Source organism: Podarcis erhardii (genome assembly GCF_964252035.2).
Source record: "Podarcis erhardii genome assembly, chromosome: 3".
NCBI classification, from domain to species: domain Eukaryota; kingdom Metazoa; phylum Chordata; class Lepidosauria; order Squamata; family Lacertidae; genus Podarcis; species Podarcis erhardii.
This window is the reverse complement of record NC_138507.1, coordinates 22,240,767-22,258,325: the sequence shown is the minus strand read 5'-3', so window position 1 is coordinate 22,258,325 and position 17,559 is coordinate 22,240,767. Positions and strand designations below refer to the sequence as shown.

The 17,559-nt window shown below is 41.6% G+C and overlaps 2 protein-coding genes across 2 annotated transcripts in view; one reads left to right on the top strand and one right to left on the bottom strand.

The window, feature by feature from the left end:
• Positions 1-17,559, top strand: part of MCPH1 (microcephalin 1) — a 116,465-nt gene that overhangs the window by 49,434 nt on the left and 49,472 nt on the right. The gene's annotated exons all lie outside the window — the stretch shown is intronic.
• Positions 1-17,559, bottom strand: part of ANGPT2 (angiopoietin 2) — a 48,716-nt gene that overhangs the window by 19,154 nt on the left and 12,003 nt on the right. The window contains exon 2 of the mRNA XM_081857197.1: positions 3,333-3,488. Coding sequence (XP_081713323.1) covers positions 3,333-3,488 — 156 coding nt within the window. The remainder of the gene's footprint in view (positions 1-3,332; positions 3,489-17,559) is intronic.

Here is a 17,559-nt window from a genome sequence, read left to right as displayed (position 1 = left end):
CTTTCTTGATCAATCATTCCATAGTTCCAGGTTAGTATGATATCCGCTGCTTATTCTTGAAGTCTCAAGAACAACATCTGTTTTTAAGAATGAGGCAGCAAAATTGTCACATGGACTGTTGCTTAGCATTCCATTCTGCTGCATGCTCCTCATTGTGTTTTAAAATAACTCTTTTAATTCATCAGAATTTGGCTTCAGTTGGCAGGAGGAATTTATTACTCACATCCTTCATGTTGAATGGTCATTGAGGACATGTTTTCACACTTAAGGGTATTTCCAAATTGTTGCAGAGGAATTCATTCATTAATTAGAAGATATTACACACACACACACACTGTCCTTTATCATATCAAGTTCCAAGGCAACAGACAACACAAAATATTAAGAAAATAGAAGATGAAACTTCAAAATGTACCAAAACTTGCACAATTAATTCACTAAAGTCTATTAAAATGCCTCAAAAAATCAAAATGATTTTGCCTGGTACCTAAATTAAGCCATGTTGGTGCCAGTGATCTTCTTGCGGGGACATTCCATCACTGAGGGTACACTGCCAAGGAAACCCTCTTCCTTAGTAATAATATTTGTCCCTCTGGTGAAAGAGGAACATAGGAAGGGCTTCTGTAGACTATCTTAAAGAGCAGCAACAGGTTGAAATGAAACACACACACACACACACACACACACTCCTGAAATTTGGGCCCCATACCATTTTGAATTTTAAAGTAGGAACCAACTCCTTCAGTTGGGCCCCGAAATAAACTGACAGCCAGTTCTGTTAAAACTGCTGTGATATGGGTAAATTAGGACGCACTAGTCAGTATTCCGGCAGTCTATGCTAACTGAGGCTCCTGAAGCTTCTGAGAACTGTCTTCAAGAGCAGCTCCACAAATAACACATTGTAGTAACCCATTTGGGAGATAACCAGAGCGTGGATCACTGTGGCCAGAACTAGCGTCGTTGAAAGAGTAGTTCTTTATTTAACCCCCTTACATTGTTAATTAAACCCAGTACAAACCCAGTCACCAGCACAAATATTCAGCTTCTAAGCTAATGCTGACTATAAAAGCATTCTTCAGACATATAAGTTTGCAGTAGTATGACATTATACATGGTTTGAAACTGATTCATATGACTTTTCGGAAGCAATCAAACAAATGTTTCGTTGACTCTGCTACTCACACTTTGGACCTTGGACCACTTTGGACATGAAAAATGGAATAAAGCGGGGATGATTTAGTATTGTTCTGAAGTAGAGATTTAAGTGTTTCCGTCTTTATAGGAAGCAACATTACAGTGCAAATATGGTAGTGATCTGAGAGTCATCGTGTAGCAGAACCCTTTCCCTGGTGTACTTAGTTTACCACACATGGTGAACTACTATGTTGGAAGAGCTTTTGAAAATATAACCCCACACCGTCAATATGAAATGGTGCATTCCAGAATTTTGTCGCCTTGTTTTCGGTCTTGTATAGAATGCTTTTGGTTTTTATACTAACCAATCGCTATGTGCTAACGCTAGGTTTTCCTCCCCAACCACCCTTCACTTTAGTTTAAAAGTCTGGAAAATAACTGTAACTATACACAAGCTCCACTCGAAAAGCTTACTTAGCTTATTCTAAGAATGTAAGGAGTTCTGAAATGAATTTATTATTTCAAAATATCTATATTGTTTTTTCTGTGAATATAATAGTTTGCGGTTACTCCATAATAACCATATTTTTGGATGAGATCTGACTTGAAATCTAAAATGAAGAGCAATTTTTGTTGTTGTTCCAATCTGAGTATGGGAATGTCTCTGTTCCCCACAATTGATTTGGGACTTGAACAACAACTTGAAAAAAAATGTGACAATTTATTTTTCTTTGTAGCTTCCTGTTACTCCCTAACCTTTCTCCCACTCAGTTCAATCTTTTGATTTATCCTGCAACTAAATTATAACCATTGAAATGCTCAGGCTTATCCAAATTCCATTGCAGACTATGCCTTGCATAAGGGGTGCATAACTTAGGTCACTCCAAGTTTTTGCAGCCTGAGTGCTGCAAATTGGACTCAGCTCTGAATTTTGATGCTAGTTCAGATCAGAACTTCTCGGTTTCAAACATTAGTTTGACCACTGTGCTGGTGAATAGGAATAACAGTAACCTTCTTGAAATACTTTGCAAATTAGAGTGCTATGTAAACAGCAAGCCTCCATCTGCAGTATACTTTTAAAGCAGTATCATACCATGTTAAACAGTCATGAAGGTAAAAGGTAAAGGGACCCCTGACCATTAGGTCCAGTCGTGACTGACTCTGGGGTTGCGGTGCTCATCTCGCTTTATTGGCCAAGGGAGCCGGCATAGAGCTTCCGGGTCATGTGGCCAGCATGACTAAGCCGCTTCTGGCGAACCAGAGCAGCGCACGGAAACGCCATTTACCTTCCCACTGGAGCGGTACCTATTTATCTACTTGCACTTTGACGTGCTTTCAAACTGCTAGGTTGGCAGGAGCTGGGACCGAACAATGGGAGCTCCCCCTGTCACGGGGATTCTAACCACCAACCTTCTGATTGGCAAGTCCTAGGCTCTGTGGTTTAACCCACAGGGCCACCATGTCCCACTGTGCTGGTGAATAGGAATAACATTAACCTTCTTGAAACACTTTGCAAATTAGAGTGCTATGTAAACAGCAAACCTCCATCTGCAGTATACTTTTAAAGCAGTATCATACCATGTTAAACATTCATAGCTTCCCTCAAAGAGTTCTAGGTGCTAGGAGCTGCAAGGAGACCAGTTTCCCCTCACAGAACCATAGATCCTTATGGATCCTCGTAATTTATATAAGAGATCCCCTAAACAATTTGTATGTCTCCCCTGTGTCCTGAAATGTGTTCTATGATTGGTTGGTTGCTTTGTTATTATGTGAAAAACGCAAAGATCCACAAAGATTTGTGACTAAGATCAGGTTTTTTGTGGTGCTGTCAAGCGTTGGAGCTATGATTTATACTGTGCAGTCTACTAGTGTAAGTTTTAATTGACTGATTAGTAGGGCTGGGCGATAATATCGTCCCAAACTGGTTTGAAATCCATATTGTGATATCGGTTTCATAATTTTTGACCTGGCAATATATCGTGAATCATGAAGTTAGTCTGCCTCGCAAAAATCATAATGTTAGAAAAAAACGTGAAGCCAGCCAATGTCTCTACATAGTTCTATCCTTAGTTCAGACATTGTGATACATCACAATGTTGGAAACCAAATATTGCCCAGCCTGACTTAAAGCATACAATATAGGGCACACGAGTCCTTTGAGTTCAGAGTTAGCTTCAGCTTGAACGACTGGTACTTACATGTGCTTCAACATCTGTTAATTTGCGGGTCTGTTCAGCGGTTTGATTTAGCAGATTTGTGCCTATTTCGATCATGACCGCCGTCTGGTTCTGCACTGCATTCTGCTGGATCTCCACCATTTCTTTTTTCATGTTATCCTGAATGTAGCTTTCGAGCTGCATGTCGGAAGAAGAAGAACGTTTTATGTTCATCTGCTGTTTTGTTTATTTATCAACATGATTCTGGAGAGATTGCTAAGCATTTCTTAAATTACAGATGTTTCCCCTCCGTTTCGTGGGAGTGGGGGCAAAAGAGTTTAACAAGCAAAACAAAATGGGGAAGCCTCTTACAAACCAGAGATCAGCATCTGGAGATGCTTGAGCCAGCTCTGCCATTAGGAATGGGGAGCCAGTCCACTCAGGCAGCCAGTGCTGGTGGGTGCAAGACAACTGCAGGCCCACACTGTTCCCAAGGCCCCCTTGCATACCCATTGACAGCCTGTTGTTTCAGGTGGATGCTGTCTTGTTACCAGTGATGAGGTACAGTGGTACCTCGCAAGATGAATGCCTCGTAAGACGAAAAACTCGCAAAACGAAAGAGTTTTTCGTTTTTTCAGTTGCTTCGCAAGACGGATTTCCCTATGGGCTTGCTTCGCAAGACGAAAACGTCTTGCAAGTTTGTTTCCTTTGTCTTGCAAGTTTGTTTCCTTTTTCTTAAAACCGTGCATTCACTTCAAGGAGCAACTCATAGCACGCGGTGTGGTAGCCTTTTTTGAGGTTTTGAAGACTTTGGTGTTTTTTGAAGCTTTTCCAAAGTCCGTGCTTCACAAAACAAAAAAATCGCAAGGCAAAAAAACTTGCGGAACGAATTAATTTCGTCTTGCGAGGCACCACTGTAATATGCAGCTACCAGTCCAGTTGAGTCCTATATGTAGAAAGTGGGCCACCATTTTGTCTTTGCCTCAAGCAGCAAAATGTATTCGACTGGCCCTGCTAATAGTAACTGCCTGTAGTCAATGTAGAGACAGGGGGGATATGAAAGGAGCATTTCATATGGCCCTGGGACTTGTCAGCAGTTAACTAGCCAGGTATTCTAATTCACTCCACCTTCACAGTAATCATCCAGTGAAAACTAGTCACTACCCACCCAGAGTTCTAAGCAACAAGCTGGCGTTGAGTGAGAAAGGGAGAAATTTGTTACACTTCCCATCTGTCTCTATGCTCCCGTATCTCTGCCTGGTAAACACCACTGTCACTATTTTGTCACAACAGCTCCTTATTGAGAAAATGTTGGACTTTCAATTCACTGGGGTGCCTTTCTCTTTGATATATATTTTTTTAATGTGCTTATGCATCAGCCTGAACTAGAGCTTTCCAGAATTCTTTGGTCTCCAGAAATTCAATATCTCAACAGAAGTGTTAGGGTTAGGGTGCTGGTGCTCAGTGTGGGGATAGAGTTGCAAATGTACATGTATATAGTCACCTGTGTGTCACTGGAAAGAGTGCATTGCTCACACACTTTGAGAAGTTTAACTGACTTTTGATATATGGCTGCTTCCACCCATTGTCACCTCTGGTGGCCCTGTGCTGGTGTTAGCAACAGTGGGAATTTTATTTAGATATCAGAGCAGCTTAGACAAAGGCTTAGGAGTTTAGTCACCTTCCTGAACCAAGAGTTCAAATGTTTAAGAGCATCTTACACTTTCATTGTTAGGGATTAGACAAGAAGTCTGGTATGCTGTAACAATGCTGTTTGCACATTGTTGCTCAACTTTTAGACAAACAAAACATAAAAAGCAAGGGTGAGAAACGACGTCTTCCTTCTAGGGATGCCAAAATAACAACTGTTTCGAAAGGCTCTCCGGGCACGTCGGCATAAAAACTGTTTAGCAGATCTCGCCAACCCCATAGTCCAAAGCTTTAATTAAGCTTTTTATTAAAAAGGAATAAAAATCCTTTTTTGTATTATGGATTAGCAAGTACAGTGACTTTGCTTAGACCTGAAAGTCTCTGAAAACTGATCCCCACACAAACACCATTTTATGATTTCTGAGAGATCTTTTAAGGTCTCTCCTGCCCCCAGCCAAGTTCTCAGCAGCTAGAAGCACTCTCATCTCTCACCATTCAATTCCCAGCTCAAGCTAGTTATTCAGTAAAGTCTCGTTCCTAATGGGAAATATTATGCTTAATTGTATCTCCTGACAATATTTGTGGGCCATGACCTTTTCTTCTCTCTTCCTTCCCATGTTGCCATTATCTCCTTTGAGCTCCTCTAAATAGGAAACTGTTCTTTATGTATTGTCTTATTCTAATGCCAGGGTATGCGGCAATGATGTACAGTAGAAGTTTTTTTGCTATAAATCTCTGAATTGTATGCCTTTTATTTTGATTAAATTGGTTCTTGGGACTTACTCTTAAGCACGCAGCCCATCCTAATAAGCCCTTTTTAGTGCTAAATTCATTTCCCTGGATTCCAGAAGATCATATATAATCACTTTTTCTTCTCTGAAACCCAGATATCATAGCTGATATCTGGGCTTAATATAGACAGCTAGTTACAACTTTCCATCTGAAGACCCTGCATTTTGTCATTTACTGTTTGTACAAAGCTTACCAATTGTTCACCACCCCAGTTTTGCTTAATGGTAATTTATTGGCCTGTGGAAGTTGCCTTGTAGACTCAAGAAGGATGAGTCTGTTGTACTTTGTTACTTCCAGGTGAACTGGGAGAGGTGACAGTGACTGAGGGAGTTCATCCCCAATTCAAAAGATTCACCAGCTATTTTTCTGGGCCTTGCCTAACCTCAGGGAAATAGATGGTGTGGACTTGCGTACTTTATGGTTGTTCAATCAAAACTGTATGTACTCAGTCTAAACTGCATGTTTCCTTTTATTTCCTTGCAACTGTAAGCAGTCCAGTCCCCATTCCCCTGAAAGTGTTGAGATGATGTCTTTAGAGAATTATATGCCACTCACCTTCTCTCAAAAGACATTATCTCGACACTTTCAGGGGAATGAGGACTGGACTGCTTACAGTTGCAAGGATATAAAAGGAAACATACAGTTTAGATTGAGCACATACCATTCCTTGAACACCAGTTGGAAGTACATTATTAATCATTTTTAAAATAAGAATGGATTTGCCAGTTCCTGTCTGAAATGAAGACTCTCCTTGAACCTTCTTGTTTACGTCTGTTTCAAAGAACAAGTCAGGCACTAGACTAACAAATGGGTTGTGCTTTTCTTGAGACATTTTAGTTGCTCATCCATGTGATTTATAATTCCACATTGATGAGGAATAACTAAAACCTCTCATTTATGAGGACTAAGTTTTCCATATATATGCATTTTGTGTTCTTGGCAGCAATGATTGTTCTATGCGCAACTCTTCATTTTTGCCAACTAAGTGCCACCATTTACAGAAAAGTGAATGCTGAAGTACATGATGCAGACGGCTGGTGGGAGGCATCTCACTGGAACAGTCATAAAAATTTAAGCCTGAAAATACTGAGTTACTTGGAGATAATTAGGCTGGAATTTAGAAGGTCCTGGGAATGTGCATTGGAATTCTTGACTTTTCTTTAAACAGCAGATCCTCATACACTCCTTCATGATGCCCAACGGCTTGAGGGGGAAAGCTGCTGTTTGAAAGCCCACTCCCTCGTATGAAACTAGTTGCCTGTTTCCTCAGATCCCAGCCTGAGAACAAGTATTGAAGGAACTGCTTTAGGTACCCAAGCCTGAGGGTATTTGGTTCCAGGTTGTCTTGGAGGTCAGCCTTTAAAAAGTGGGGGCTTGATTCTGCCTGCTTGATGCACTCTAACATGTCCCTTCTGTGGATTAACAGCAGAAGAGAATTGTGTGAATGTAAGGTCTAGGGCAGGGGTCAGCAAACTTTTTCAGCAGGGGGCCGGTCCACTGTCCCTCAGACCTTGGGGGGGGGGCGGACCATATTTTGGGGAAAAAATGAACGAATTCCTATGCCCCACAAATAACCCAGAGATGCAGTTTAAATAAAAGGACATATTCTACTCGTGTAAAAACACTCTGATTCCCTGACCATCCACAGACCACATTTAGAAAGCGATTAGGCCGGATCCAGCCCCCAGGGCTTAGTTTGCCTACCCATGGTCTAGGGTAAATGACAATGGGATGGATCATAGGCAGAGACGGTTTCCTTTCCTGGAAATCCTTTTTGTCCCATTCCATAGCCTTCTCCCTCCACCTCCAGCTACCGTGTTAGCTTCCAGACTTTCACAATGAGTAGTCCAAAGTTGCAACAGAGCTTGCATTTGAACCCTGATCTCCTTGGTCCTACTGCAGCACCCTAATCATTACAGTAGAGGTGAGAAGTACAAATATTAACCCCACTGAGGGGTGGGACATGGCAGTGGAGAGGAGAAAATGCTGCCCAAAGTCATTTGCTCCCTTCATCCCTGGATTCTGAGCCTGTATCAACTGCTCTTGAAAGTCTTGTGAGTTTTAAAAGCTTCCACTGTGCCACACAAGGATGCAGTTTTGGGGGGTGGGAACACAAGCTCCCTTGGGCATGCAGAAACTTCGAGTAGTTCTTTGGTTCCTAGGCAAAGTTTATTTGCTGTATGTGGCTTTTGGTGCTTCTCCCCCTTTTTATCCTCACAAAACCCTGTAGGCAAGTCAGGCTGAGAGATGGTGACAGGTCACCTGGTGAGCTTCACTGCTGAGGGTTTCCTCAATCCTTATCCGGCATTGCAGTCTAATTGCTGTACCACGCTGTCACTCTGAAGCTGTATTCCAGTGAAGGCTTGTTCATGAGAAGTACTTTTTGGTGTTTTCATGGAATCAGCTCTGGACTGACCCAACACCAAAAAGATGGATCTGAGAGGCTAAGTAAACAAATAAACAGACAAACCTGGAACAAAATTACTAAGTGGAGTAGCTGGGTTCACTGCCACCTGCTATCTTATCCCAGGTTTACTGAGTTTTAATATCACCAGATGTGTCCAGAAAAGTATAGCTTTGACAAAGTATATTCCAGAAAGGTCAAAACTACAATACCCATGTACTAATCACTCAGTAACCTTATTGTCCCAGACTAATTTCATGGTGCATGTCTCAAATTCAGTCCTGAGAAACCACATACCAGAACAATTTTGCATAATGTGGAAGAACGTACATGTAGTCTTAGAAAAATCTGTGAATTTGCTATAGGTTAGTACGAGTTGTACAGGAACAGCATGCCACAGTAATATGCTTGGTTCAATTAGAGGCTTCCCACCCCCACCCCACAATTTACAGGTCGTATAAAACCAGAGCAGACATATTAAATACATGAGACTTGGATAAACAAATAATAGTAAGGGAAGGTAGAACTACATAGGTGAGTTAAGGTCACTTAAGGTTTCGTATCTTACTTTTGTCGCCAAAAAAGCACAATTAATGTGCCCACAGCATTTAACTACTGGCCTCTGTTTTCTAATGCAAAGCAGAACGTTAAAGATGTAAAAAGGTTTATTGAAATACAAAAAGCACAGCCCTTCTTTAGGGGCATATCTTAAAAAAAAAATAACACCCCTATTAAAATTACTATGAGACTTAATAGCATTCACATTTCTTTTTTCTTTTTTAATTGCAATTAGCCAGCAACATTATTTTAAAAAACACAACATGGTGGTGACAATTTATTATTCTGAAAGTGTTCACAATTGATTAACCGGAGTGGACTTTTTAGAAGCCTTCTTCAGTCTAGGAGGCAGGATTTTTGTACAATAGTATGCGTTATCATAATTGTGTGGGTTTTTTATATGTGCAACTTGTTAGTTTACCATTCTGTAATGTTGTTAGTCCAATATTCTAGGGTATTATAAAGTTAATGAGGAGTTCATCATTTTTTCCCAGATTATTCCCCTGTAAAACTGTGTAGTTCAAACTATGTGGACTCCCAATTTTTTATTGGTTGAACCTTCTGTGAAACATTAATAGTATGCCATCATCCTCTTTCAATGGTCTTCTTTTCTTCATAGCATGTTGATCATGCTGTGGGAGTTAGAAAACAATAAAACTAATCTAGAGATTTTTCTGAGGGAAAAATAGGATATTTGGCCATTTCAAGTGGTGTTCTAAAATTGCTTATGAAGTGCTGTAAAAAAGAACAGGTGTGTTAATTATATCTTTATATTCCTATCTCAAAAGAGCCCAGAGAACATGGTTCCACTCCTTTTTTTTCTCTTTGCAACAACTTTATGTGGTAGGGCCTGCTGTGAGAGTGAAGTCACATCCGCCCCTTATATTTATAGCACATGGTTTCCCCTAAGAAAACATGAGAACTGTCGTCTATGCCTCACAGAGCTACAATTCCCATTACCCTTAACAAACCACAGTTCCCAAGATTCTTTTGGGAAAGCCCAAATATGTGGTGTGCATGTGACCTGGAAATTTTTCCATGTCTTCACTTTATCAGAAAACAAATGATATCTTCTCACCACCAGCCATCTCCAACTTGTTTTCGTCAAGTCTTCAGTCAGAAGGGCCTTGGCAGATTATATATTCTTGGCAAAGGGCAATGTGCAGTCACTTATTTGTAATCTATCCTTTCGGATAATCGTTGGTCTGGTCTCGGTGTTGGGTTTTTTAAAGTCTGCAAATCCCAGAGAGATATGTGCAGGAGATACATGGAATAACTTGATTTTCAGAAGGGGCCATAGCTCACAGGCAGAGCGCGTACTTTTCATGCAGACAGTGGCTTCCCCTAGTGGCTTCCCCTAATGCTAAAGTCACCCAGTTCTAGGAAGCTGGTCAGCGATGGCATGGGATGAATGATACTGCGGACTCCTCCTTCAGAAGCTTCTGACCTTGAAGGTGGTGTGGGAAAGTGCAGGATTTCTAAGGTAATGTGAGAAGAGTGCTCAGGATAAGTCCCACTGAAAATCAAAGGGCTTCCTACGTATAGAGTCATAGCATGGTGATGTGATTTATTTCAAAACAAAGCCTTGCATTTATAGCAAAGGTCTAGTTTAAAAGGAGTTGGCCGAGAGGGGCTGCCATGCTCAATGGCCCCGCTTTATGCGTCACTGCAGTGGGGATTCCAGCATTTGCTCGCTGTTATCATATACATCCAGTCTGATCTACCAGCTGCTTCAACAAGTATATTCTTCAACCTTCTGAATTCTGTTTGAAGTTCATAAGGTGAATTCATCTTAAACACAGAGGTTCTTGCTTCAGTAGCTTGTTGACTTTGAAAAAGGACACCATGTTTCAGCAACTATCTTTGGCCACATCCCCATGCAATGTGGAGGGGGGATTCAGCTGCCATTTATTATTTCACGTGAACAGAAAAATATGGTTCTTAGCTTGCTGCTTAACTGTGTTTTCATTTCATATAACGTTTTAAAGTCATTTAATGCCAGTGCTTTATTGACAAGAGTCCCCAGCCCACAAATCATTTATGATACCCTCTTTAGATACTGGCTTTAGACGGCTGGGGAAGGGCATGGTTTTCCTAAAAGCACTGGAAGCCAGGCTTATGGATTTCATTAAGGGCTTCCCTTTCCCCCTGAAGCAAATGTCACCCTCTATCAGCTTGCCTGTAATCCTTTCGATTCTCTTCTGCAATGCCTAAAACTAAAAGAATTACACTTTCACAATTCACATTTCCCCCCCACAAGAGCCTGTTATTTATTTTCTGTCTCTTGTTTTCTGTCCTCTTAGTGTTAGATAGATACGTGTATATATTGACATAGATAGATAGATTCCCAGTAACAAGAATTTAGTCTTGTGAAATTTGCAGCCTAACAAGTACATAACTCCAGGCTGGAAAAGAGTCAATTTAAAACTGGTTTGCTGCCCTTTATAGTTCGGGCAGGAAGTCCCTGTAGACCTCTGTTGTTTGTCAAGAAAAAACAATCCTCTTGAGAATGCAGATGGGAATGCTTGAGAAGCCTACAGTATTAATTTTATATACAGCCTGCTGAGAGCGTCTCTGTCAGTCCAGACCTCCAGCTAAGCTTGCCTCTCTTATCTCCTTTTCCTGTCAACAAACGAAAAAGGTGAAAGTAACTAAATGAAAACTAGCTAGACAGACATTGGGATAGATTGGAAATGCTCAGGGCAACAACCACATGTGTGTGGCATGTATATAAGCACAGACATATACCTTCCAGAAAGTTTAAGCGATAAGTCTTACAACAGTAAACAAAGATGGAAACCAAAACGCTAAAGAGGGGATCGTCTTAATGAAAACCATTTGTGTGCTAAATTGAAAGGAAAGCTACCGTCTTTGAAGCCATATGTCTCAACTATGTTTGATTGGTTATTTGAAAATTCTTCTTTGCGATGGTATTCTGTGATTCCGAAGGCTAGAAAAGTGTAACTTGGACTTGCTATTTATTGGTTCTTGAAAGCACCCATTGACCTTAGAGTTTGTTTTGGCAGTACTTGTATGCATTATGAAATTGTGGATCTACCCATACATACAATTTCTCTCTGCATAGTAGACGTCACTACTCAGTATGAAAAATTCCTGGGGACGCTTAAGTAGGGAATAAGCCCCACTGGACAGAAGAGATTTACTTTTGAAGTTGAACAAACATTCATCATCTTCACCAAAGGCCTTTCTCTGACTACACTCTGTACCTTCAGAGGTCAAACAGGTGGTCTGTGGTTAGACCCAGACTGTGGAATCCTCTCTGTCAGCAAGTTTGCTGTGTGTTTTGTCTGCCATCTTTGATGCACCAGTCAAAATCCATCCTATCATGGGTTTATTGTTGATTTTTTATTTATTTATTTATTGTTATTTTACATTATTTTTTATCAGTTGTTTTAACTGCTGGCTCTGCAGTTTTGTTCATTTAAATTTATTGTTCCAGGGTTTGTTTCTTACTTTATTTAGTTATTTCATAAAATTTATACACCGCTTGAATGTTAAACAAAAACCTCAAGACTGTGTGCAAAAATATAAAAATACCGTAAAACGATAAAATCATCAATAAGGAGAATTAACAACAATTACTGGAGACTTTCGAGAACATTAGATGCAGAACAGGGTATGGTACAGTATCTGTGTGAAAAATCAGGACCTTTTAATCATTTCACAGCATTCCAAACATTTGCAATATTTCTTTAAGGTTCTGCCTTTGGAACAAAACGTGTGTGAGAATTAGGCAGTTCCTAACAGGCAATATGCCAGACACAGCATATCACATTTCCGTATGTTGTGCCCACAACGGTTTCTCCAGTTTGCAAACATGCCCACGAAGTTTAGCAGCTCCTGTTTTCAAGCATCCATTTCACTGTGGTTACACGAGCTCTTAATGGAATGCCTAGTAAGAAAATCCTGGGAGCTAGCTGAAGTCTGCTAATGCCTGAATATAGGATGAATTCCTTGGTTTGGATACTAATATGCCATAATCCATAATAATTTTCCTCGTATCAAAGAGTAGCTTGGTATATGTTTCACTTTTTCCTGCTGTTGGAATGAACATTTCAAAAGCATTTGCTTTTTCTCAAATTACTCATAGAACTGAACCAGTTTGGGTATTAGCGTTGTGCCAAAAAATATTATCCTGCATTTTTTGACATTTCTCCATCAGTTAATGTGGGAGGGAGAACGTATTTGAAAATTAGCAACAGTGAGAGAAAAATGTCAGTGCAATTCTCCAGGGAGGGATGTAAGCTTTCTGTTGTGCCTGTGTTACTTTTGAGGTGCCTAAGGGATATTTAAGGCACGTGGGTGGTGCTATGGTATAAACCACAGAGCCTAGGGCTTGCCGATCAGAAGGTCAGCAGTTTGAATCCCCGCGACTGGGTGAGTGTCCTTTGCTCGGTCCCAGCTCCTGCCCACCTAGCAGTTTGAAAGCATGTCAAGTTCAAGTAGATAAATAGGTACTGCTCTGGTGGGAAGGTAAATGGTGTTTCCGTGCACTGCTCTTAGTCATGCTGGCCACATGACCCGGAAAAACTGTCTGCGGACAAATGCCGGCTCCCTCGGCCTATAGAGCAAGATGAGCGTGCAACCCCAGAGTCGTCCGAGACTGGACCTAATGGTCAGGGGTACTTTTGTTGTTGTTTAGTCGTTTAGTCGTGTCCGACTCTTCGTGACCCCATGGACCAGAGCACGCCAGGCACTCCTGTCTTCCACCGCCTCCTGCAGTTTGGTCAGGCTCATGTTTGTAGCTTCAAGAACACTGTCCAACCATCTCGTCCTCTGTCGTCCCCTTCTCCTTGTGCCCTCCATCTTTCCCAACATCAGGGTCTTTTGCAGGGAGTCTTCTCTTCTCATGAGGTGGCCAAAGTATTGGAGCCTCAGCTTCATGATTTGTCCTTCCAGTGAGCACTCAGGGCTGATTTCCTTAAGAATGGAGAGGTTTGATCTTCTTGCAGGCCATGGGACTCTCAAGAGTCTCCTCCAGCACCATAATTCAAAAGCATCAATTCTTCGGCGATCAGCCTTCTTGATGGTCCAGCTCTCACTTCCATACATCACTACTGGGAAAACCATAGCTTTAACTATACGGACCTTTGTTGGCAAGGTGATGTCTCTGCTTTTTAAGATGCTGTCTAGGTTTGCCATCGCCTTTCTCCCAAGGAGCAGGCGTCTTTTAATTTTGTGACTACTGTCACCATCTGCAGTGATAATGGAGCCCAAGAAAGTAAAATCTCTCACTGCCTCCATTTCTTCCCGTTCTATTTGCCAGGAGGTGATGGGCCCAGTGGCCATGATCTTCGTTTTTTTGATGTTGAGCTTCAGAGCGTATTTTGCGCTCTCCTCTTTCACCCTCATTAAAAGGTTCTTTAATTCCTCCTCACTTTCTGCCATCAAGGTTGTGTCATCTGCATATCTGAGGTTATTGATATTTCTTCCGGCGATCTTAATTCCGGCTTGGGATTCATCCAGCCCAGCCTTTCGCATGATGAATTCTGCATATAAATTAAATAACCAGGGAGACAATATACAGCCTTGCCGTACTCCTTTCCCAATTTTGAACCAATCAGTTGTTCCATATCCAGTTCTAACTGTAGCTTCTTGTCCCACATAGAGATTTCTCAGGAGACAGATGAGGTGATCAGGCAGTCCCATTTCTTTAAGAACTTGCCATAGTTTGCTGTGGTCGACACAGTCAAAGGCTTTTGCATAGTCAATGAAGCAGAAGTAGATGTCTTTCTTGAACTCTCTAGCTTTCTCCATAATCCAGCGCATGTTTGCAATTTGGTCTCTGGTTCCTCTGCCCCTTCGAAATCCAGCTTGCACTTCTGGGAGTTCTCGGTCCACATACTGCTTAAGCCTGCCTTGTAGAATTTTAAGCATAACCTTGCTAGCGTGTGAAATGAGTGCAATTGTGTGGTAGTTGGAGCATTCTTTGGCACTGCCCTTCTTTGGGATTGGGATGTAGACTGATCTTCTCCAATCCTCTGGCCACTGCTGAGTTTTCCAAATTTGCTGGCATATTGAGTGTAGCACCTTAACAGCATCATCTTTTAAAATTTTAAATAGTTCAGCTGGAATATCATCCCTTCCACTGGCCTTGTTATTAGCAGTGCTTTCTAAGGCCCATTTGACTTCACTCTCCAGGATGTCTGGCTCAAGGTCAGCAACCACACTACCTGTAGTGTACGAGACATCCATTTCTTTCTGGTATAATTCCTCTGTGTATTCTTGCCACCTCTTCTTGATGTCTTCTGCTTCTGTTAGGTCCTTTCCACTTTTGTCTTTTATTATGGTAATCTTTGTACGAAATGTTCCTTTCATATCTCCAATTTTCTTGAACAGATCTCTGGTTTTTCCCATTCTATTGTTTTCCTCTATTTCTTTGCATTGCTCGTTTAAGAAGGCCTTCTTGTCTCTCCTTGCTATTTTTTGGAAATCTGCATTCAATTTCCAGTATCTTTTACTATCTCCCTCGCATTTTGCTTGCCTTCTCTCCCCGCTATTTGTAAGGCCTCGTTGGACAGCCACTTTGCTTTCTTGCATTTCTTTTTCATTGGGATGGTTTTAGTTGCTGCCTCCTGTATAATGTTACGAGCCTCCATCCATAGTTCTTCAGGCACTCTGTCCACCAAATCTAAATCCTTAAACCTGTTCCTCACTTCCACTGTGTATTCATAAGGGATTTGACTTAGATTGTATCTTACCGGCCCAGTGGTTTTTCCTACTTTCTTCAGTTTAAGCTTGAATTTTGCTATAAGAAGCTGATGATCTGAGCCACAGTCAGCTCCAGGTCTTGTTTTTGCTGACTGTATAGAGCTTCTCCATCTTTGGCTGCAGAGAATATAATCAATCTGATTTTGATGCTGCCCATCTGGTGATGTCCATGTGTAGAGTCGTCTCTTGTGTTGTTGGAAAAGAGTGTTTGTGATGACCAGCTTGTTCTCTTGGCAGAACTCTATTAGCCTTTGCCCTGCTTCGTTTGAACTCCAAGGCCAAACTTGCCAGTTGTTCCTTTTATCTCTTGACTCCCTACTTTAGCATTCCAATCCCCTATAATGAGAAGAACATCCTTCTTTGGTGTCATTTCTAGAAGGTGTTGTAAGTCTTCACAGAACTGGTCAATTTCAGTTTCTTCAGCACCAGTAGTTGGTGCATAAACTTGGATTACTGTGATGTTAAAAGGTCTTCCTTGGATTCGTATCAAGATCATTCTATCATTTTTGAGATTGCATCCCAGTACAGCTTTCACCACTCTTTTGTTGACTATGAGAGCCACTCCATTTCTTTTACGGGATTCTTGCCCACAGTAGTAGATATGATGGTCATCCGAACTGAATTCGCCCATTCCCATCCATTTTAGTTCACTGATGCCCAGGATGTCAATATTTATTCTTGCCATCTCATCTTTGACCACATCCAACTTACCAAGGTTCATGGTTCTTACATTCCAGGTTCCTATGCAATATTTTTCTTTACAGCATTGGACTTTCCTTTCGCTTCCAGGTATATCCACAACTGAGCGTCCTTTCGGCTTTGGCCCAGCCACTTCATCAGCTCTGGATCTGCTTGTACTTGTCCCCTGCTCTTCCTCAGTAGCATGTTGGACGCCTTCCGACCTGAGGGGCTCATCTTCCAGCGTCATAACTTTTATATGCCTGTTGTCTTTGTCCATGGAGTTTTCTTGGCAGGGATACTGGAGTGGCTTGCCGGTTCCTGCTCCAGGTGGATCACGTTTGGTCAAAACTCTCCACTATGACCTGTCCATCTTGGGTGGCCCTGCATTGCTTCTCTGAGTTATTCAAGCCCCTTCGCCACAGCAAGGCAGTGATCCATGAAGGGGAGGGGGTACCTTTACCTCTAGCTTTAAGGGATGTTTAGGAGCATCCTTCTTCTCATTCTCCAAATCACCTCACCAGTGATCCGTACTCTGTGGCTTTCCCAGGTTCCTGGGCCTCAATTAAAAGCCCGTTATGAGGTAAACTTGTCTCATAGGCCTTTTTCAGATCAGGAAGCATGTGGTGCCAAGGGAGGCTGCAGAGTACCCGAGAAATGTTCATGGTGAGTGGCGGAGAGACACCACACACCATCCCCAGCCTCTTCAGAACAACTGAAATTCCAATAATACTGAACTTTAAAGGGACAGGGACAGGACAGCACTGGTATTAAGAAAATGGCGGGCACATAGTACGTGCAACAAGTCAGAAAGCTGTTGAATTTTCAATTCCCTAATAGACTTTGTCAACCATCATCATGGCTATGTCACTGGTTTATTTTTCCATGTAAAATTGATTTCATTCAGCTCAGTTTCACCATTAAGAAGCATTGAGAGATTCCACCTGGGCAGAGCTTAAGGTTCGCTATGCTCAGTGTAAAACAGAATAAAGGGGAAACTCACACATAGACTGTAAGGTTACTGACCAGTTCAGCGGAACAGCTTCCCATCTGATGTCAAGGGGATGAGTAATTCTATCATCTTTAGAAGACATCTGAAGGCAGCCCTGTATAGGGAAGCTTTTGAATGTGCAATGTTTTATTATGTTTAATATATGTCGGAAGCCAACCAGAGTGGCTGGGGCAACCCAGTTAGACGGCCAAGGTATTATTATTATTATTATTATTATTATGAAGCTGTGACCATTTGCTTCTCTCCATCATGTGTAATGTAGAAAGAACAGCAAAAAGCATTTTCTTATGCACGTGGGAAGGTCACATTCCTCAGCTGCAGATCCCCATTTCACATCACATTAGAGCTTCTGGGGTGGTTTTGTGGGTGCATATAGGAGAAAATTAGGGTGAAGGTTTAGTAAAGAATGTGAGTTGTGCAGAAATCCTTTCTGTTCATGCACA